The sequence below is a fragment of the Zootoca vivipara genome, chromosome 6 (assembly GCF_963506605.1).
Source record: "Zootoca vivipara chromosome 6, rZooViv1.1, whole genome shotgun sequence".
Lineage (NCBI taxonomy): Eukaryota > Metazoa > Chordata > Lepidosauria > Squamata > Lacertidae > Zootoca > Zootoca vivipara.
In genome coordinates, this window is record NC_083281.1 from 48,196,613 (window position 1) to 48,217,909 (window position 21,297).

The 21,297-nt window shown below is 46.0% G+C and overlaps 1 protein-coding gene across 3 annotated transcripts; it reads left to right on the forward strand.

Annotated features, from left to right (window-relative positions):
* The first annotated feature begins 111 nt into the window (after positions 1-111).
* Positions 112-19,797, forward strand: LOC118086955 (fatty acyl-CoA hydrolase precursor, medium chain). Of its 3 annotated transcripts, XM_035119073.2 has the most exons (14): positions 983-1,086; positions 2,740-2,890; positions 3,618-3,822; positions 5,024-5,153; positions 5,837-5,970; positions 7,027-7,180; positions 8,259-8,363; positions 10,932-11,048; positions 11,517-11,657; positions 11,905-11,985; positions 13,065-13,212; positions 15,187-15,339; positions 17,446-17,518; positions 19,110-19,797. In XM_035119073.2, exons 2-14 carry the CDS (start codon positions 2,881-2,883, stop codon positions 19,294-19,296), a joined length of 1,638 nt encoding a protein of 545 aa, XP_034974964.2. In that variant the 5' UTR covers positions 983-1,086; positions 2,740-2,880; the 3' UTR covers positions 19,297-19,797. The 3 variants fall into 3 exon arrangements, with proteins under 3 accessions (XP_060131918.1, XP_034974962.2, XP_034974964.2); XM_060275935.1 differs by lacking the exons at positions 983-1,086; positions 2,740-2,890 and adding an exon at positions 112-126; XM_035119071.2 differs by lacking the exon at positions 2,740-2,890 and having other exon boundaries at positions 932-1,086.
* Positions 19,798-21,297: the final 1,500 nt, after the last annotated feature.

Here is a 21,297-nt window from a genome sequence, read left to right on the forward strand (position 1 = left end):
CTTTTGTTGGTTGAGTGCAGAGCAGAGAAGAAAAGGCATCCGCAACCCTCTGGAGTCCTTCTTCCTATGGACTATAAACCAGCACAGCAGCCTGACTGCCAGCCTCAGTTGGGCAAAGTGCCACCTGTAAGTGAAATAGTAATAGAACAGCTGTACATTGCAGGTCCAGATGAAATTAACGAATTTGTTGGGTGGCATTCTTCCACTACAATGAAAGCAATTACTATCACTTCTACTACAATTATGAAGACACAACAGCATCTATACTCACAGATCCATCTCAGACCCTGGGGACTTCTCCTATGATTGCAGCTGCCTGGAGGGATAGTGCTAAAAAACCTGCATATATCTATCTAAAGCTGGGAATCCTTGCTAGCTAAAGGCATGAACAGACACTGGGTGGCATGGGAGGAATCCAGATAAAACCCAACCAGCTGGACAATGTGGCCCAAATAATTTCTGTTTTAAAACCAATTCTAAAGTTCAGCTGAAATGGATCTAGAAAGTCAGTGCAGTCCTGGAAAGCCGGGAGCTTGCTGGGAGCCTTGCCTGTGAAGGGAGTGTTTGCAACCAGCCCAGGGTTGCTCCTGGGTCCAGGCCACGTTTCTGCAGAGAGGTGAGTTTCTGCAGAGAGGTGAGTTTCTGCAGAGAGGTGAGTTTCAACACGGCCTCTTTGAGAATTGCCAGGACCGCACCCTCTTGCAGTGAGTGAGGAATTCTGTTTCCCTGTGTCAGATGCTGGAAGCGCTCTGTTTAGGTTGCATTGATAAGACTCAGTTGGACAGCTTCTGAACAGGCGGTTTCTTTTGTTTTTTGTTTGATTGATTGATTGATTTTGCCCTTGGGCGTAATGGAAAGGCAGTTCAATTTTCAGCCCTTATTTGGGCCCTTTCCCCCTTCACGTTTGGTGTTCCTTTCACCACACACCCTTGGCTGGCACTTTCTCCTCCCCCTTGGAGACTTTGTGCTTTTGAAAGCAGAGCAACATACTCTCGCAGGCAGGGAAGAACATGTCAGCTTCTGGCAAGAGTTGGCTGTTTGGAGTAGTGCTCTGTGGCCTGTCCATCGCTGGAACTGCAGCAGGGGGTAAATGCAGCTTCTTTTGCTTATTGTGGGGAAGTTTAAGAAGACTCCTTTCAGGGGACCCATTGGCTGCAATCCTTGGCATAGGTCCCCAAGAGTAAACCTCACTGAACACATAGTCCATGCTTCAATAGGGATTATGCTTAATCAGCCAACTAACTCTGTTTATTAGATTTGGAGGACAAAAACAGGCAGGAGAATTTTAGATTAAGATGGATTAACAGTCTTGATTATTGTAGGGGAAATGGGATACTACAGAATGCATGCTATAGCTTTACACACTGCTTTGACAGAGGGAAAATGATATTGATGTGGGTGAGTCAAGAGCTGTTGAAATTAAATATTTCATAGGAAACCTGCACTATTACAAATGAGACATGTGCATTATTAGCCAGGGTAATTGTATAGTTGCCCCTTAATCTATCCTTTATAAATGTGTGTGTAAAAAAGAAGAAGAGTTGAATAACAAAAGAAGAAGAAAACATTTGGGGCAGAATTCCCAATACAGACTCTGCTGTTTTGTTTGAAGTTGTTTATTTATGTATTATTGTTAAGAGTTAGAATTTATTTTAGAATTATGTATGTATTTGTTTATTCTTAATATATCTCAGTTCTGCCTTCATCCAAAATGTGAACGCCAGGGTGTACCAAAAAAAACAACAACCCCCAAATAGCAATGCTATATCAAAACAATTACAAGAAATAAAAACAGCATTGTGGAAGCTGAGAAAATAACAGGCCAAACACTATTCAGCAAACTAAGACAATACAGTGAATTTAAGAAGCCTGGACAAATAAAAATATTTTGGCCTGGAATTGGAAAGCAGACTCAAGTACAATTTAACAAAGCCGGTTTCCAAGGGGTGTGGGGTGTGACAGGTGACAGTGGCTGATCTGTGTCTCTCTGATGTCCCATTCACACTTCTGCTTGTGTGCCTAGACAGCATGGGTCAAAGCAGTTTCCCCATTGTCCTGCTTCTTTAGTGCTAAATTGGAACAAACATCAATCCTGAGAAAACCCAGATTGCCATTCGCTAAAGAGCAGTTTTCTCTAGAGTGGGGGGAAGTGTGGCTAAGCCCTGAGTGGTCCTGCATTTGAATTCAGCCTCTGCTCCTTGGGCAGTTGCAAAAGTGTTCCTGGGGAAGTTGATGGGAATGATATACAGTGGTACCTCTGGTTAAGAACTTAATTCGTTCCGGAGGTCCGTTCTTAACCTGAAACTGTTCTTAACCTGAAGCACCACTTTAGCTAATGGGGCCTCCTGCTGCCGCCGCGCCGCTAGAACACGATTTCTGTTCTCATCCTGAAGCAAAGTTATTAACCCAAGGTGCTATTTCTGGGTTAGAGGAGTCTGTAACCTGAAGCGTTTGTAACCCAAGGTACCATTGAAAAAAACACCAGTTGGAGTGCGTATTAACGCTGAGTAGCAAACAAGTAATAGCGGCAGCGGCAGCACCTGAAGGCAAAAGAGCCGCCAATTTAATAATCTCTTATTAGGAACACTTCAAACGACATGAACTGCGTAAGACTTGTTATGCTGTGATAAGATCCACCTGCTCAGGGTTGGGGTTTGTCCAAGGAGCAGCCAGCAAGCCTGGACAACGTGCAAGGCCAGAAAAGCTCACAACAGGCCTCGCCTTGTTCTTTGCCCCCAGCTCCTGTGATTCCAAGGCGTGTGACTGCCTCTGAACATGGAGGCTATGTAGAATTACGCAGCTCAACTCCTCACAACAGGGCAAGTGGGCGCGTTGGGCGCGTTGCAGCAGGACTTCCTCACATCCATCATTTCCGTTCAAATGTGCTTTGGTGGGTTAGCACATGGAAATACCACAAAGCTGCATATAACTCAATATCCTCCAAACAGGGGTGTCAACAGGATTTGACAGAACTGCTACATTGCATGGGGATTGGGGCCCCTGCATCACATCCTTCTGGCTTCTGCAATCTGTTGGCAAGAGCTGTTACATATACAGTAGTAATTTAGCCTAGGCTACATCGCAAGGCTGTTGCAAATATAAAAAGGGGGAGGGAAAGAAAACACACACAACCCTGGCCTCCTGGGAAGAAAAGCAAGATGCAAACACAGCATCAATGTAATTAGCTCCCACAGGAGGCAGCTGAAAGTCACCAAGTTGGATGGCTTTAAAAGAGGAATAACACAGAGGCGGGGCTTTTACACAGGCAGCCCCCGTGTTGTGGAATGCTCTCCCAATCTGTTGTAGCATTCCGTCTGCCCATCAAGACACCCCTCTTTAGGTGCAACTATTCCCCCGATCTCCTGAATTCCCATTCATTCTTAACGGTTATGTTTTGCTGTTTCATGGGCTTATTTATTAAGGATGTTTGTTTTAATGTTTTGATGAAATTGTTTCATTGTGTCTTGTGTGTGGCCATATTCTTAACTTTTGTTTTCTATTTGCAACCACTTTATAAGCCTTTATGGCAAGTAGAATTAGTGATGGATGATGCTGTGAGAAGTGCCTCTTTGTCTGCAAGGCCACCTGTCACTTGTCTTCATGGTCATCTTTTGTAGGCCAAAGAAATGACCGTCCCAAAGTGGTTACCAAGTATGGGCCCTTGCAGGGCAAGCTGGCCAGCGTGAAGGGCATCGACCAGCCTGTGAATGTCTTCCTTGGGGTCCCTTTTGCCAAACCGCCGGTCGGAGCCCTGAGATTCTCCCCACCGCAACCAGCAGAACCGTGGAGCCATGTGAGGGAGTCAACGTCTAACCCTCCCATGTAAGAATAAGCCAAATGTGGCTTTGCTGAACATCCTCCTTGGGCTAGATTAACATGAAAGTCCTTTTTTCGAGAGATGCACCTCCTGTCTTGCTTTTAGTTGGTAGCATAAATGGTTTACAGACCCAACTCAAATCTTCTGCAATAAGCAAGAAGAGTGTCATTTGGTACAGAAAGAAGAGCTATATTAATCTGTGCCCATTGGTAAAGACAATTCTGTCAGGTCAACAGGGGGGGCAAAACCTGAAACATTGTCTGGATAACTCTAGCTTGCTTTAAGATAGGAAAGCTATTTGGGAGCACAGTTCTTTGGGAAGAAACAGGGTTATTATAGCTCTTTAAGTAAACAAATGGGGAGATACTCCCTGGCCCCCAACCCCGTCATGAGTCTATTGGAAGCAACAACAGCCTCCTTATGGCTCCATTCCAAGGGCTGGGGCAGTATCTGTCTTCCAAGCCAAAGGGACTTTGCATCTGTTTAATCCAGAATTCAGAGGGCACCCAATTTCCCCAAGGAACCGGCAGCCTCTGAAGCTAAGGGACAAGGAGGTTTCACTCTGTGTTGTTCACCTGCTCTCCTTTCAGATGGTGGGGGCGATTGTGGGACCAGCGCAAATTGGGCAGTTCACACAGTTTGCTTTTAGGCATCAGCAGTGCTGCTTAGGGGGTGTTTCCACCATCGCCACCACCCATGGAACTGAGAGCAGGGGCTGGGCTGCTGAGCAAACATGTCCATCTTTAAGGCAGCAGGTGAAAGAGGAGCTTCTGTGCAAAAGAATGGCAGTTCCAGCTTTTCCAGTCTGGCCACATTGAATGCCCCAGGGCCTCTTTTCTGGTTAAACGGCACTGGGGAATGAGGAGCAGAGCACTGAAGGCTCTTGTCGAGCGATGAATCAGCAGCAGCAGTGGCTGCTGGAGACAAGCAGACCCATAAACTTCTGTCCTCTGTGCAAATGTATTCTGGTCTACAACAATTTGGTTTCTCCCAAATGATCCTGTGAACTGTAGCTTGAATTCTCAGTTGGAGCCCCTGCCAAGCACACAATGGCTACATCTCTCCTGGTTCCTGAGAAGGCAGTTGGTGGGGAAAGCTATTAAAATCTCCCCTCCACCCCACTATGAGCGTGACAGATAAGAGCTCCGCTCTCCCGTCCTTTCACATCCTTTCACATTCTTTTCGTTCTTCTCATCTGTTTCAAAGGTGCCTGCAAGACTTGAGATGGATGGCTGATTTTGGCAAGATGCTGAATGTGACGATGCCTGACATTGCGGTGGCCGAAGATTGTCTTTACCTGAATGTTTTCACCCCAGACACCAAGGCCAAATTGCCTGTAAGCAAACAAAGCCTTCCTTGAAAGTATCGCCTCATGTTGCCTGCAAATGTGCAACCAGAAGCAGCGCAGGATCCGGAGGCAGTTGCTCTTGAGGCCAGCATGTCAGAGGACAGAAGCAGCAATCCACAATGTTATGGGGCTGTTGCTCCCCCCCTTTAATTGCCCATGCTCCACTCGCACATGCACACATGCTTCTCGCACCTTTCTTTCCACAGCTGCCAGACATGAAGAAAACAATCAGCAGCAACTCTTTACCTTCAGCCTGTAGTTCACTCTTCTCTGAGACATTTCCCCCTCCTTTCCCTCAGCTTTTGCCTGGCATCTCTTCACAGTCCAAGCCCTTCAGCTGCCCCTCCACTCCCTGGATCTCCTCAGCCACTCTGGGTGCTCTGTAGCTGGGCTTTTGGGTTCACCCCAACCCCTTGTAGAGTCTGCTTCCCCATGCAATCTGAAACCATGCTGGAACCTGCTTAGTAGCTTCGCAAATGTGGTAGCAGTTTTATTGCTGCAATGGCATGGGTTCTGCCTTTCAGCTGCTCCACTGGCTCCTGGTGCAGAGCACCCAACTTCTATTGAAAGCTCTTTTAGTGCTGGTCCTGTTGCTCCATTAACATCAAGTTCATCTGTGCCAGGAATGTTGCTGTTATAACGAGTTCCTTTTATTTTGTGTATTTTCCCAGGTCATGGTCTGGATCCACGGAGGGGCTCTGGTATTAGGTGGAGCTTTTCTATATGATGGATCAGCCTTGGCTGCTTATGAAAAGGTGGTAGTCGTTGCGATTCAGTACAGGCTGGGTCTCCCAGGATTCTTCAGGTGAGATAGTTTCTAACACTTGAAAAAGCTGCTCTAACTTAAAGGTACACAGGGCACATGCAATCTCTTTGGTGAAGATTGGATATGCCTTTGCTTCTCTTGCTAGGAGTAATAAAAAAGCTTTGTAAGGAGAGAAAAAAGCTTTGTAAGGAGAAAGCTTGGGATGCAGGTGGCGCTGTGGGTTAAACCACAGAGCCTAGGGCTTGCTGATCAGAAGGTCAGCGGTTCGAATCCCTGTGACGGGGTGAGCTCCCGTTGCTTGGTCCCAGCTCCTGCCAACCTAGCAGTTCGAAAGCACGTCAAAGTGCAAGTAGATAAATAGGTACCACTGCAGCGGGAAGATAAATGGCGTTTCTGTGTGCTGCTCTGGTTCGCCAGAAGCGGCTTTGTCATGCTGGCCACATGACCTGGAAGCTGTACGCCGGCTCCCTTGGCCAATAACGCGAGATGAGCGCCACAACCCAGAGTCGGTCACGACTGGACCTAATGGTCAGGGGTCCCTTTACCTTTCAAGGAGAGGAAGGGAGGTGTAAAGAAAAGGGACAAGGAGGGGAATCCAACTTGCTTCACTGCTACATCTACCTGATTTGCACTACGCAAAATAAGACACAACCAAAAGACTTGCTACCCTTTGAAATTAGTATTTCTCTAAATTTTGTAATACAGTTATCCAACCAGAAAAATGCATGTGGAAACACATATTAGGGGAAATGTGCAAGAAAAGGCACATATTAGTGAAAACAGCCTGCGAAGTTGAGAAGCTGGAAGTCCCAAGCAATAGGGTCCTGAAAGAAGGGCTGAATGAAAGGGAAAATTGAGGGACAGAGGAGACACATGAATGGACAAAATGAGAAGGATCCTGGAGGAAATTCTCACTTTGCCCTACCTGGCTGCTGTTGCCCATTCCAGAGTGGTGGTGCTGAGGCAGAAGATTGCTCGCTTCTCAGGCCAAACCTTCAGCTTATCTCCTTGCAGAGCAGAGATAGAACATTTTGGGGGTGGAGGATTCATGTTAACCATCGTTTCTCCATTGCTTGACTCTTGCCTTTCTTTCAGCACTGGTACCAGTGATGCCCGTGGAAACTGGGGATTACTGGATCAAGTAGCCTCTCTCCAGTGGGTTCAGGAGAACATTGCACATTTTGGAGGAGATCCCAATTCTGTGACCATATTTGGAGAGTCTGCAGGAGCATTTAGTGTTGGTATTCAGGTAGGGATCCACTAAATCCCACTCTGAGAACTCTGCCAGAGATCTCTAAACTGGGGCTGGGAGGTGGGCAGAAGAAAGATCTGGATCTAGCTGTAAATCACTTTTAGGCTGGATCTACAAGACCAACACTACTGGCAAAATTAAGATGGTTTGTGGGAGATGAGAGTTTTTGTGTGGAAGGACTCTAGTACTTAGACACAACAGCTGCCTTTGCAAGAAATGTCACGTCTCCCACAAAATAGTCTGAAGCAAAGCAGGTTGGCTCCAAAACTCTGGACCTGCTCAGCTCAGGAGCTTCACTGGGCATTTCAGATCTGCCAAAGCTGCCTTCAGAGTCACCTGTCCCATGGAGACAGTGCTGGTGTGGGGAGCCCACATCCACCCTCGGGACAACAGACTCTATTTAGGGCTTGCAAGATTTTATTTTCCTCATTGTCAGCCAATGGAGACAGTACAGCCAGTTTTCCATTGAGTTATAATGCAAGGATTGTTCACACCTGAGCTTAATGTGCATTTGAAGCTGTTTGCATTCCCATTTAAGTACAGTCGTACCTTGGTTTTCGAGCAGCTTAGTTCTCGAACATTTTGGGTCCTGAACACTGCAAACCCAGAAGTGACTGTTCCGGTTTGCGAGCTATTTTTGAAAGTTGAACGTCTGACGCGGCTTCCGATTGGCAGCAGGAGTTTCCGCACTTTGGTTTTCGAACGTTTTGGAAGTTGAACAGACTTCTGGAACGTATTCCGTTTGACTTCCAAAGTACGACTGTAATGCCCTACACAAGACACCCCCCTCAGGCAGCTGCAATCCTGCTGATAACCTGTGAATTTAGATAAGTTTTGAAAAATGTGACTCCAAACCACTCTACTTGAGGTGGTGAATGCATTGCCTTGGATTCTGCTCCCGATTTTTAAAAAAATGTATTAATGTATTTAATTGTTACTTTTGAACAGCACAGAAAACTTTAGTTTGGGGACAGTATGTAAATATTGAAAATAAACACAGTAAATGCCATATTAAAAGACACCTTTGATCTTGAATGCCTTGTTTTGTGTCTCTCACCTCCTTCCTCTGCTGCAGCTCCTGTCCCCCTTGTCCAAAGGCTTGTTCCACAGGGCCATCTCTGAGAGCGGAGTCACTCAGCTTCCAGACCTTGTCATTACCCACCCAGATGTCCTTGCTCAAGTGAGTCAGTTGTTGTTGTGCAGGGAGACAATAGCCTTAAAATAAGGTTACCAGATTTTTTTTCAAAGAATCCAGGGACACTTTTGGGGGGGGGAGAGAGGGAAAAAGTTATTTTAAAAAGTTATTTTTTTAAAAAAAAATAAGAAGTGATATCTTCTCTTCTGTGGTCTCCTCTGTCGCATGGCCTTCCTCTGGGCCCTGGCCTGCTCTCTTGGAGCACTAGCCGCAGTGGAGTAGGCTTGGGTCAGGCCTGGGCTCAGCCACATGTCCTTGCCCTCCCGGTGCTCTCCTACCTCTCCTCCCTAGCGGTCGGGCTCCCCTCTTTTTTCTCCTTCCTCTTTCTCTCTCTTCCTTCTCTTCCTCTCCTCCTCCTCTGTGATGGTTTGTGTACGCTCTTCGCAATAAGCACCCTCTGCTCACTCAGAGAGATATTTACAGTTCTTTGTTTTACATATGTACAAGCAGCACAGTACAACTTGTTGCATCTGAATCCTCCAGTTCAGATTCGGGGAGTGGCCTCCTCCTGCTCCTCCTCCAACATAAGAGACGAGGAAGCCTCATAGGACGTCTCTGAACCATCCTTTTTAACCTTCTCCTTTCCTGGGCGGTTCTGGGTGTCTGATTCAGCATTGGAGAGCCTTGACACCTCCTGGCTCCTGCTCTCTCCCCCTCTCCCTCTTCCATCATTTGCTGACCGTCCCCTTCTGACTGTTCCCTTTCTGACTCTTCTCCCCCCCCCGACCCAAAGGCGTCCCTTGGCAGTCCTATGACATCTTCCCTGGGTCAGCTCCGGGGTTTTCCTGGCCCCAGAGCACCGCTGGGCAGTTGGCTGGGTGGCCGGGCACTCTCGCTCTCGGCTTGATTTGGGTCATGGGTGGGGTGGGGGTTAGTGGTTCCCCCAGTTGATGCACCTCAGCAGTGGTGGCAGTCTCAGCAGCCCGGAACCAGCCTGGTAGCACAGTTGGCACTGGCTGGCTTCAGGAGCTGCTTGCTGCCATGGCACCCGCCATTTTGCCTCGCCCGAAGTCCCCATATGATGTGTCTTGTGCCTTTGAACCAATCACACAACATCCATTCCCTACCAGTAAATCTACAGCAATAAAAATATACATCTGCTATAACGTTAATAATGCATTGTTAAAATGTGACACCAGAGGGTGCTGCAGAGCAGCAAGCCACTTGCAATAAGCAAACTGCATGTTAAACACTATACTGTAGAATGATATATCTAATACCGTTCTAATAACATTTAAAAGATCAGTGTAGATCCAGCCTGTGTGTATTTGTGTGCGCACTTCAGCAGCTTGACTGCCAAGCATGTTTCTTTCTGTGTTTAGAATACTTACATCCTGCTTTAGCCAAGAGGCTCTCAAACTAGCTTGCCAAGGGTTTGGTCAATACAATCACATTCAAAAAGATATGTGCATGTAATTGGAAAGAACCTGATCTCTTCTGCGTCTAGGGAAATGGAGGAGGTTCTCCCCATCACTCAACACAGTATCTAACATTAGGGCTAAAATTAATAAAACAAAAATTGCAATTTTGAGAAACATCCAACTCATGGTGCTATCAGTAAGAACAGAGTTCAGATATGGGGCATTATGAGGACAGCCTTCCCCCAGGTCTGTAACTCCCCCCATGAAATCCGGCAGCCCTTCTCCACACATGCACTTTACCTGCTTTCAGCAAACATGTTAACACCTTTTTAAAAAATCATGCAAGCTTTTGTCCAAAAAGATTCACACTGCTGGTTTTAACTGCTGCTTACAGTAAGTTTTATTGTTGTTTTGAATTGGTGGTCTGGGGGCCTCCTTGGGATGAAAGCAGGGGAGAAATTTAAAAAAATGCTGTTAGGCAATTTCATTATTGAGCCACCCTGGCCCTTTGGAGAGGAAGGGTGGGTTATAAATTGGAAATGATAGACAATAAATAATAAGAATACTGTAAGTGGGGGTGGGGATTTAAAAGCAAAGATGTCATCATGCCATGCTTTGTTTCAACAGCACATTGCCCAGTTTTTTGTGTGTGTGTGTGTGTGTGTGTGTGTGTGTGTGTGTGTTACTGGCCCTGTGTCATGGATGCTTGAAAGATGTTGAAATTCCTTGTCCATGAAGACAGGGGTCCTTGTTTCAGGATGACAACCACCCTGAGACGAGTGACAGCCTCAAGCTCTGTTTCAAACAAGTCCATGGAAATGTCAGGGTGTTGTGATTGTTCACTGTCAATGCAGTGCCAATTGCTGTGTGGTGTAGTGGTTAAGAGTGGTGGACTTGTAACTTGGTGAACCGGGTTCGATTCCCTGCTCCTCCATATGCAGCTGCTGGGTGACCTTGGGCTAGTATCACACTTCTCTGAAGTCTCTCAGCCTCACTCACCTCACAGAGTGTTTGTTGTGGGGGAGGAAGGGAAAGGAGAATGTTAGCCGCTTTGAGACTCCTTAGGGTAATGATAAAGCGGGATATCAAATCTCAACTCCTCCTCCTCCTCCTCCTCCTCCTCCTCCTCCTCCTCCTCCTCCTCCTCCTCTAATCTGTATTATTATTTTATTCCCTCCCCTTCCATCAAAAGCTCTCAAATAAAATTGCAAACACCTTTGGCTGTGAGGCCAGCAGTTCCGCGCTGGTGCATTGCTTGAGGAGCAAAACTGAAGAAGAACTCATCACCCTGACTGCCAAATTGACCCCGGTGAGTCTGAAAACTTCAACGACATCCACATAATGTGATGCTCTTCTGCTCTGTTTTCGCTCTCCAGTGTTTATTTCGGTCAGAGGTATGTGGGCCACAAACTGTTGGAATCTTCCTAGATGAAAAAGATTTGAACATGAGGGAGTTTGCATTGTTATCCTAGGGAGCAACATGCACACATGCCAAAATGTTTGTTTGGACTAAGCCCATGCCTCTCTAGGTTCCAGATTTAATCGCAGGATCTCCAGGTGGGAGCTGGAAAGGCCCATGCCCCAAACCTTGGAGCATGGCTGCCAGGCAGTGGAGATAAAACTGAGCTAGATTTGGTCTGGCTTGTAATAAGGCAGCTTCCTATGTTCCTACTTTTGGAATTGTCCAGTTTTGCTTCATTCTTGTTATACATAAATTTGCAGTTGTTTCTAGGGATCCAACACACATTAAAGAGAACTTTTCTTTAAAAACAAACAGGGATTTGGGATTATCCCCGCAGTAGTTGATGGAGAGTTCATTCGAAAGGCACCTGAGGAACTACTGGCCTCAAAGGAACTCAACACTGTCCCATATCTATTGGGTATGAATAATCACGAATACGGATGGGTTGTCCCTGCAGTAAGTTGCTCACAATTTATTTTTGTACCCTGATGTGTGGCTGAAATAGAGTCTGGTGCTTTTGAATAATATCTTGAAAGCAAAATATGTTTGCTGAAACTCCCTGCCCCTTCATCCCTTCTTCCTCATCCTCTTTTTGGATTAACCATGTCTTCCGTGGCTTTACAACTCAAGTAAAAGGAGTAAAAGGCAGGGTTCCATATTTCTTGGATGATATTGAATGTGAAGTCTCTATTTAATTCCACAGGCACTGAACATCTCCGGCATAGCTGAAGGCATGGATAAGGAGACCATCATTGCTACATTTCAGCAGATAACCACCTCCACAGTAAGAAAGAAGCCAAGGAGCCCTACTTACTGAGCTTTCTACAAGCTCCAGTGCATATGGAAATGGGGAGATAACATAAAGTGGGGCAGGAGAAACACCTTGCAAAACAGGGCCAGCCCCTTCCAAAGGCCTTTCCCTTCCAGCCCTTTGTGGTTTCATTTCTGCAGCCTTTAAAGCAGGGATTAAACATGCATCTAGGATCAAATGATCCACAACATCAGGTGCCAGTTACAGAAGCAAGAACAAAAACTCTGGGTGTGGTGGCAGGGTGGGGGTGGGGGAAACCTCCACGCCTTTGCAGAGTGTGAGACCCACCCACAAGCAGCTGGTGGCAGTGGAAGAAAACCCAGCGGCACCTTTGCTTTCTTTTGCAAACAGGCACCCCTGCTGCTTTGCGTGTCTTAAAGCAGGGATGGTGTCCAACAGGTCGATCCCGATCTACTGGTAGATCCCCTCGAAGTTTTGGTAGAGGTCTTTGGCCCCTCCCCTGCTGCTTTTATGGAAACCAGGGAGGTGGGATTAAGTCTTCATCACTCGTTCCCCACCCCTTCCCTCCCGGTCAGGGATGCATCATCTACACCCCTCCACAAATCCAACCATTCCCACATACGCACACCACTGGCACAGACATTTAAAGCTGCCTTTCTTTTGCCTCTCCCCTTTTCTCCTCCCACATCCCTGAAATTGTCCCCATTCACATGAGTGGGATGCTTTCACTAACCCTGTTGTGTAAAGGTGCAATTGAGGAGAGGGTTGCTTTCTTCCCAGCTCCTCCCCAGCCCAATTCCTCTGTCCTTGCATGATAAATTAGCCTTGGGGAGGGGAAAAAAAACCTATTTTCCCCTAAGCCTAATTACCATGTTTGGGGGCAGGAAGCAGATGTGTGGGTGCCAGATCCCAAAGCTTTGAGGGCTCTGAGTGGCCCACAAGCCAGAGGTTTCCTCTCCTTGTTGTTTCCTGGAAGAGCCCAGCTGCTGCACCCATTTCCCTGGCAGCATTTGCGGGGCAATGAATGTCGCAAGAGGAGAAGTGGTTCCCATGGCCTTCTCTGATGTGGCTGCTCCCCCCTTTCCTTGCAGAAGTTCTCACCTGAGTCTCTGCAGATAATACTGGATGAATACTTGGGAGACACCAAGGACCGTGCCAAGTTACGAGATCGCTTTCTGGACATGATGGGAGATATGGTCTTTGTTGCTCCTTCTGTTGAGATAGCTAGATATCATAGAGGTGAATTCACTTTTGAAATAACGGAATGGCCACAGCAAAGCGTTATTTGTCTATTTTATTTATTAGATTTATATACCAACCTTCATCATAAGATCTCATTAGAAGCTCTTGCATTGGGGGAAATTTCTAGAGGCTCCATGATTGTCAAGAGGTGCTGGGTTCTAGTCCAGAATGCGGCAGCTAGACTGGGGACTGGGAGCGGCCGCCGAGCCCATATAACACCGGTCTTGAAAGACCTACATTGGCTCCCAGTACGTTTCCGAGCACAATTCAAAGGGTTGGTGCTGTCCTTTAAAAGCCCCAAACGGCCTCAGCCCAGTATACCTGAAGGAGCGTCTCCACCCCCATCGTTCTGCCCTGACACTGATGTCCAGCACCGAGGGCCTTCTGGCGGTTCCCTCCCTGCGAGAAGCCAAGTTACAGGGAACTAGGCAGAGGGCCTTCTCGGTGGTGGCACCCGCCCTGTGGAACGCCCTCCCACCAGATGTCAAAGAGAAAAACAACTACTAGACTTTTAGAAGACATCTGAAGGCAGCCCTGTTTAGGGAGGCTTTTAATGTTTAATAGATTATTGTATTGTATTTTTCTGTTGGAAGCCGCCCAGAGTGGCTGGGGAAACCCAGCCAGATGGGCGGGGTATAAATAATTTATTATTATTATTATTATTATTATTATTATTATTACCCGAATGAGAAAAACTACTTGGTGGGGGGTGGAGAGAAGATGCTGCTGGTCCGGGGTGGGGGGCTTAGTCTGCCTCACCCTTTTGGTCTCCCCACAACCTGTCCTCTGATTGCCAGGTGCAATATGCATTTTATTTAGGATAGATTAATTTCTATCCCCACTTTTCCACCCAGTGGAACCACAGCAAAGTACGAAGTGAAATACAAAATAACATTCAAAACCATTAGACCCACACAGATAAAATGTCTTCCATGAAACCAGTGCTTTCCCCCCTAAAAATATGTTTAGGGGTACTCTCATTTTGACTCAAGAAAATCACCATTTTATAGTTCAAATCGGGGGAAATAAATACAGTAAATGGGCTAAAGTACAAAGATTCACAATTTTTTTAGGGGTATGTGTCCCCCTGTGTCCGCCCAGAAAAAAGCACTTCATGAAACTAATGCCACCATATTTACAGTTGTTATTATAAGTTAACTTTGGAGACCCAAACCCGTCTGAGTCCCCCTCCCCCCCAAATTTATTTACTGCATTTATATTCTACTTTTTTCCCCCTGCAAGGAGCTCAAGGTAGCATCCTCATTTAATCCCCATACAACAACCCTTTTGCTGTAGTTTAGGCTGAGAGGCAGTGACTAGCCAAGGTTACGCCAAGTGGGGATTTGAACCCAGGTCTCACAGGTTCTAGGTCCAACATTCCAACCTCTGTGCCACACTAGCTTTGCTTGCTGATAGAAGGCCATCAGAGAATGGGCTGTGTGGGCTTCCTTTGGCCAAGATATCCAAAGCCCAGGAGTGGTCACTGAAAAGCCCCTTTCTTGAAATTTCTGCCAAATACACTTCTTCAGATATTTGTGGCACAGACAGAAGCTCTCTCTCTCCTCCTCTGTCCCGGATCTCAACACTCAAGCAGACTTGTATGAGAGCAATCTTTCAGATATCCTGGTCCCGACTCCCAAGTCATTTACTGTCATAATGAACATTTTGACTTGTGCTCAGAGACGACTTCTAGACAGTGTGTCTTGCTCTCAATAGCTGGCAGTGACTAGCTGCCCAAGCATTCTGAGCCAGTTGCTATAGGAGTCCAAATTATAGCTGCCACTAAGATATGTGTCCCTGTGATGAGGTATGTGGTGGTGAACACATGATATTAACAAAGGCATTGTGCATGCTAATGACTGTGGTCGTATGTGCTCTGTGGATCACAACCATCGTAATGTATTGTGTCCCAGTAATCTAACCACTGCAAACACTGATCTCGCTCCCCCCGCAACCCGCTTTTTGTTTCAGATTCTGGAGCTCCCGTCTACCTTTATGAATTCCAGTGCCGGCCCAGTGCATTAAAACACACAAAGCCAGATTTTGTAAAGGCAGATCATGGTGATGAAATTGGCTTTGTATTTGGGGCACCGTTCTTAGGCAGTGAGTTAGCCGCTTTGATGGGTAAGAATCTTATGGATGTTTTCTTTTGCTTTGTTTTTATAAGGCAGGGAAGGGTACAGTTGCACAGGAGAAAGTCAATAAGGTCAGAAGGATTTCTTAAGGCTAGGCAAGACTGGCTTCTTTTGGAATGGAGATTATTGCCTCAATAGCTGAATCTTCCTTAAGTCTTCTGAAGGCGTAGGTCAGCGTGGAGGGGGGGCAGCGATCGCCCTGGGTGCATTTTTCGGGGTGGGACGAGCACTGCTCCTGCCGCCCTCCCTGAGCCAGGCTGGCACCGCTTTGTGAGACTGGGATCTGATATATCCTAGCCGTGCAAAGCCGCTTCGGGAGGGCGGCGTGAGAAGGTAGCAACAACCAGGCACCCTTCGTTCCCAGACGCACTTTTGCTGGTGAGGCTGGGATCGAAGGGAACATGGCTGTAGCGTCCTTCTCATGCTGCCCTCTCCAGATTCGAGCCTCGCAAAGCCGTTCAGGGAGTGCGGTGTGAGGACACCACAGGCATGCCACTAGGGACTGGTGTTGCTCCAGCGGTGACGAGGGCTGGGTGAGCAAAGTGGGCTCCATTTGTTCTCTGTGTGAGCGCATGCGAATTGGGCACCATGGAGACACACGGCCTTTCCCACTTCTAGATCAGGATAAGTGAGCAGAAAGGGGCAGAGTGTTGCAGCTCTGGAATGTGCCTTTTGGGAGTTTGCCTCTCTCTGGAAGTCTGATGTGGGTTTTGCTTTCGGGGTGTTTAAACTGCTGCCTCCACCTATGCTTAACCTGTATACATCTATACATCTGTAAAGAAACTCTAATATTTTTGCTCAATTGGCAACAAATTGGGAACAAATAATCAATGCTGGAGATGCCACAAGGAAACTGGCACATGCATTCACATGTGGTGGCATTGTAAAGACATCAAGGTGTTTGGGGAAATGATTTATAGAGAATTAAAGAAGATGCTGAAATACTTTCACAAAAAAAAAAGGCCGGAAATTTTCCTTCTAGGAATGATGGGAGATGCTATCCAAGCCAAAGACAGGTGCCTAATGAGTTATGCCACAGCAACAGCCAGACTACTCGTTGCAAAAGATTGGAAGTCTCAAAGAATACCAAATAAAGAAGATTGGCAACTCAAATTATTAATGTATCATAATATGGCAACAAAATATGAAGAAGTTAAAGGAATTAATGAAAATAAAAGGGGGGGGAATTGGAAATTGTTTACAGAGTATATTAAATGCCAGGTAGAGAAAACCGATATCTTTTCAGCCTTTTAAAAGCTCAAACAAATGAGGTACAATAGAAAGAAAAATTAAAAATACGGTAGTAATCTGCAGAGAACTGAAAGGAAAAATATAGCGTAGTATAGGGAGGTAAAAGGCATGGACCATAGGATTTATATTTTGTTTAATTATTTGTTTATATGTTATTATTTGTTTTTACACTTATATGTTATCATTTCTGTAATTTTTCTGGAAAATTAATAAAGCTTGATTTTAAATTAAAGAAAGAAAAAAGAAACTCTAATATTATGAAATGGCCTCAGTGACTTCCTTCCAAAGGCAACCAAACTTGGGTGAGTGGAGCTCACCTGGAACCTCTCCCCACTTGGAGAAGTGTGCTGAATAACAACATTATCAAGGATTACAGTAATTTAATCATTAACCAGCTTTAGCAGTTCACAGGCTGCTGTTTAAATATGCCCAAGGAATTTGATTTCAATATTAGTCAGACCTCTCATTCCCCCAGACAAAATATATATGTGGGAACTGTAGTTTAAGGGTGCTGGAATTGCAACTCTGTGGCATGCAAACTACAGTTCCCAGTGTTTGATTTTTTTCTAAGCCACTCTGGGAATTTTTCTGAAGGGTGTTAGGAGTTTACATCTGATAGGAAACAAAAACCATAAACAGATGAGGAAGCAAAACAAATTTTAAGCAAATGATAACAATGAAATACCTGCGTGCTATGGTCCATGGGGTCACGAAGAGTCGGACACGACTAAATGACTAAACAACAACAACCTCTTTAAAGCTCTACTGATAGTCAATTCCATAAATTCTACATGAATTACTACATGCTACATGACTAATACGTTCTTCCCCCCATACTCTTCAGGTAAAGCAACAGAGGCCGAGATAGAGCTCAGCAGAAAAATAATGAAATACTGGAGCAACTTTGCCCGAAATGGGTGAGATTCCTGGCTATTTCAAAACACTGTGCCTTAGTGGATGCAATATTTGCCTAAAGCATCTGTAGGTGTCTTACAAATACAAGGACACCAACAATCAAGTTTAACAATAAACCACAATAACAGCAAAATTGTAATACAGAAGCAGCAATAATCCTGATAATCCTCTCCTCTCAAATGCCTGGGAGAAGACATACGTTCTGACCTGATGCTGAAAGGATGTAAATAAATGACAGCACCAGGAAGGCCTCGCTGGGGAGGCTGCAGCCAAAATGACTCTCTCCCTTGTCACCACCTTCTAAACCAGGCATCCCCAAACTGCGGCCCTCCAGATGTTTTGGCCTACAACTCCCATGATCCCTAGCTAACAGGACCATTGGTCAGGGAAGATGGGAATTCTAGTCCAAAACATCTGGAGGGCCGAAGTTTGGGGACGCCTGTTCTAAACCTATCTTGGAGGGGAGACCCAGCGAATGGCCTCAAACAATGAGGTCTACCCACCTTTAAGAGGAGAGGCTTTAGGGCAGGGGTCGGCAAGGCTTACCTTGCCTGGGCCGGTTCACTGCCACGGAGCCTCCTCTGTGGGCCAGATCGCGGGCACACGATTTCCGGCGTCTGCACATGCACAGGCATGATTTCCAGCGCCACGAAAGCGAGTTCCCGTGCTGGTATAGCGCAGCGCATGGGGGCTCACTGAGCAGGCGGCTCAGTTCAGGGGCGGCTTGTGGCCCATGGGCCTTAGGTTGCTGACCCCTGCTTTAGGGCCTTGAGTCACATAAGGCTTTCCAGGTTAAAACCAGGACTTGGAATTGGTCCCGAAAACAGATAGGCAGCTAGTGCGGCTATGCCAGAACCAATGATGGGCTCAGACCACTTAATTTCCCTCATCAGTCCTGCTGCCACATCCTACACCAGCATACCTGCCAAGTTCCGGCCTGAGAAATAAGGGTCTGGACCAGAAGTAGTGCTGCCGCCATTTTGGAACTGGGCGGAGCATGCTCAGAAGCGACTATTGATGCTGCTCTGCCTTGTTCCAAAATGGCCGCTGTACCAGAAGTCGCGCTGCAGCCATTTTGGAACTGGGCAAAGCAGCATCAAAAGTCGCTTCTGAGCATGCTCCGCCCAGTTCCATAATGGCCGCCGCGCCAGAATAAACCGGGGGAAAACAAAAAAATCCGTTTTTTCGGCTGGGAACAGCTGGAAAAACGGGGGTTTCCTGGGGAATACGGGAGACTTGGCAGCTATGTACACCTGCTGCAGTTTGCGAGCTGTCTTGAAAGGCAGCCTCATGTATGGTGCATTGTTGTAATCTAAAACAGAGGTTGCTAGAGGATAGATTCCTGAGGAACCACCCACTAATAGCGTCTCGTTGTTTTGGATTGGGCCTCATCCAGTCCATCACCATGACCAGGCACCAGTTCAGCACACCAACCATCTCAGCGGCAGAAAGAGAGATGCATGCCGTCAGCATACGGATGGCGGTACGCTCCGAGATGCTGTATGGCCCCACTCAGTGGCTTTACGTACATGCCAAAAAGTACAAAACCAATATGCTGAATATGAACTGAATTCCTGGCTCTGTCTTTTTTAGGAATCCAAATGGCAAAGGTTTGGTGGAATGGCCTCGGTATGATCTGAATGAAGGATACCTGGAATTAAACTTGGAGCAAAGGAAAGCAGAGAAGCTGAAGAAGAACAAGGTGGACTTCTGGTTAAAGACACTGCCTGAAAAAATGAAGCAAATGGCTGAAGGAAAGGAAAAACACGGGGAGCTGTAACCAGTGGCCAAAATTGTCCCAGCTTGTTTTTGTTTGTTTTGAGAACAAACACTTTCCAACAAGAATTATTTCAGTCTGTTTGTGAATTTATGGCAATGGCAAAATTAACGGCTTCAATTAGAGGCAGCTCCAAGCAAAAAGTTGAGAGTGGGAGTGTGTAGAGACATATATGGGAAAATATGGAAAGGGAATTAAATTTTAATATGAACATAAAAGGAAATACTTGCAAGGATATAAGATAATAGTACAAAGGATAGAATCATTAAGTACAAACAACTCTTAACACAACAAGAAACAATAATATAAATACCAATAGGATCGCACATGGGTGAGGGGAAGTTGGGAGGGAGGGGGGGAAGTAGAAGGTGGTATCTGAAGAATTATTAAGAACCTTTAAGAACGTGATATAAAAGCCAGATGATATATGTAATTGGAAACATGTTGATTGATTGTGGCTGTAAGCTTTTTATTTTCAAATAAAAATGAATAAATAAATAAGAATTATTTCAGTCTGAAAAATCCATTTGTTCAACGCATGTTCTAATGCCGAAAACCTTAGCTATTATGAGATAATATTTATACAGCAGAAATGCCAGTTGATTCACACCAACAATTAGGAAATACTACTAATGATTTGAAGAGTAACTAGTTTATGCCCCCAGTGCAGTTTAAGAATCCTGGGCATGGCTGCAACGCCTTGTCGATTAGTCATATTAGGTTGTTAATCTTAAGCTTCTTCTCACGCAAATACTTGGCAAACAAGCACAGGCAGTTGGCATTATTTTAGGAGGGGCATTTCACCTTTTCTAAGATTGTGCCCGCTTTGAGAAGTTGACTTACTTCCTCCCTATTGGGTTTTAGATGAAAAATATAAGTGGGGCAGGATGTCACAGAAGGGAGAGGCTCATGCCAAGCCCATGAGGGTGGCACAAGGGTCCTTCACAATTTACTCCTCCTTGGTAGGACCTGCCGCCACCTCCCCCCTTTTCAAACACCTGGGGAAGAAATCCAAAGCTTGAGCTTGGATAGGAATCTAAGTAGGGTGGGGGTTCTTTGCAAACTCTGACCTGCGGACAGGAAGCTCAAGTTCAATCTGTAATCTGCAGTTCTTAACCTTGGAGCCTGTACAAAGGTTTAGGAAAGGTGAGGCAGCTCTTAGTCTGCAGAGCTCTTGGTGAAGAGTTCCAGTGCATGTATTTTATTCAAAAGGCAGCAGCATATAAAGCAAGCAGAGAGCACAGTTATACAGTACAAAAAAATTATAAACCAGTGCTTTGCCTAGCTAAGTCTTATAATAGGCTGACAGCCTCCATTGATCAGGGAGGATCTTGAGGGCCTGATCCTGACCAGCTTCAGTTAAAAGCAAATGGAAAGTGAAACAGAAAGTCTGTCTCAAACTTTTCCTTATAAATATGGGCAAGGTTGGATAGGCAACTTCTGGTCAGAGAGAATTCCAAGGGTGGTTTGTTCAATCAGCAATGCATGCCAGTAGAGAACTGGGCTTTGCACCTGGTCAGGGAATATCTGCAAGTCTTTCTTTCTCCCTCTGGCCAGACGGTTCCATGTGTTTTGGTAACTGAACAACTCAGAGGCTCTATATGTTGGCTGGCATTAGAGATTATGGGACAAAGAAAGCTGCCTTACGCTGTTGGCCAGATCATTGGCCCATCTAATTCAGGGGATGGGAAACAAAGAACCTTCCACATTTTATTGGAAGGAAGAAAAGGACCCATGGGTTGCATGGGATTTGTAAGGGGAAGAGATAGAGAGGGGCGTGGGTGACTTAGAGCTCTCCTTGGTGTTCCTTGGCAAAATGAGCCACATTTCATGTGGAGGAGAGTTGCTGCCTTTATTGTTCTTGCAAATTAACTAGGCTCCAACACTGCAAAGTGAGTTCTAAATTCAGTTTATACCGGTATTGCTACAAAAGTTGGGTGTCTCCCCCTCTCTCTGCCGAGTGGTGGCAAGAGCCCATGGAGTTCCAGGCAGTGGCGGAGCTTC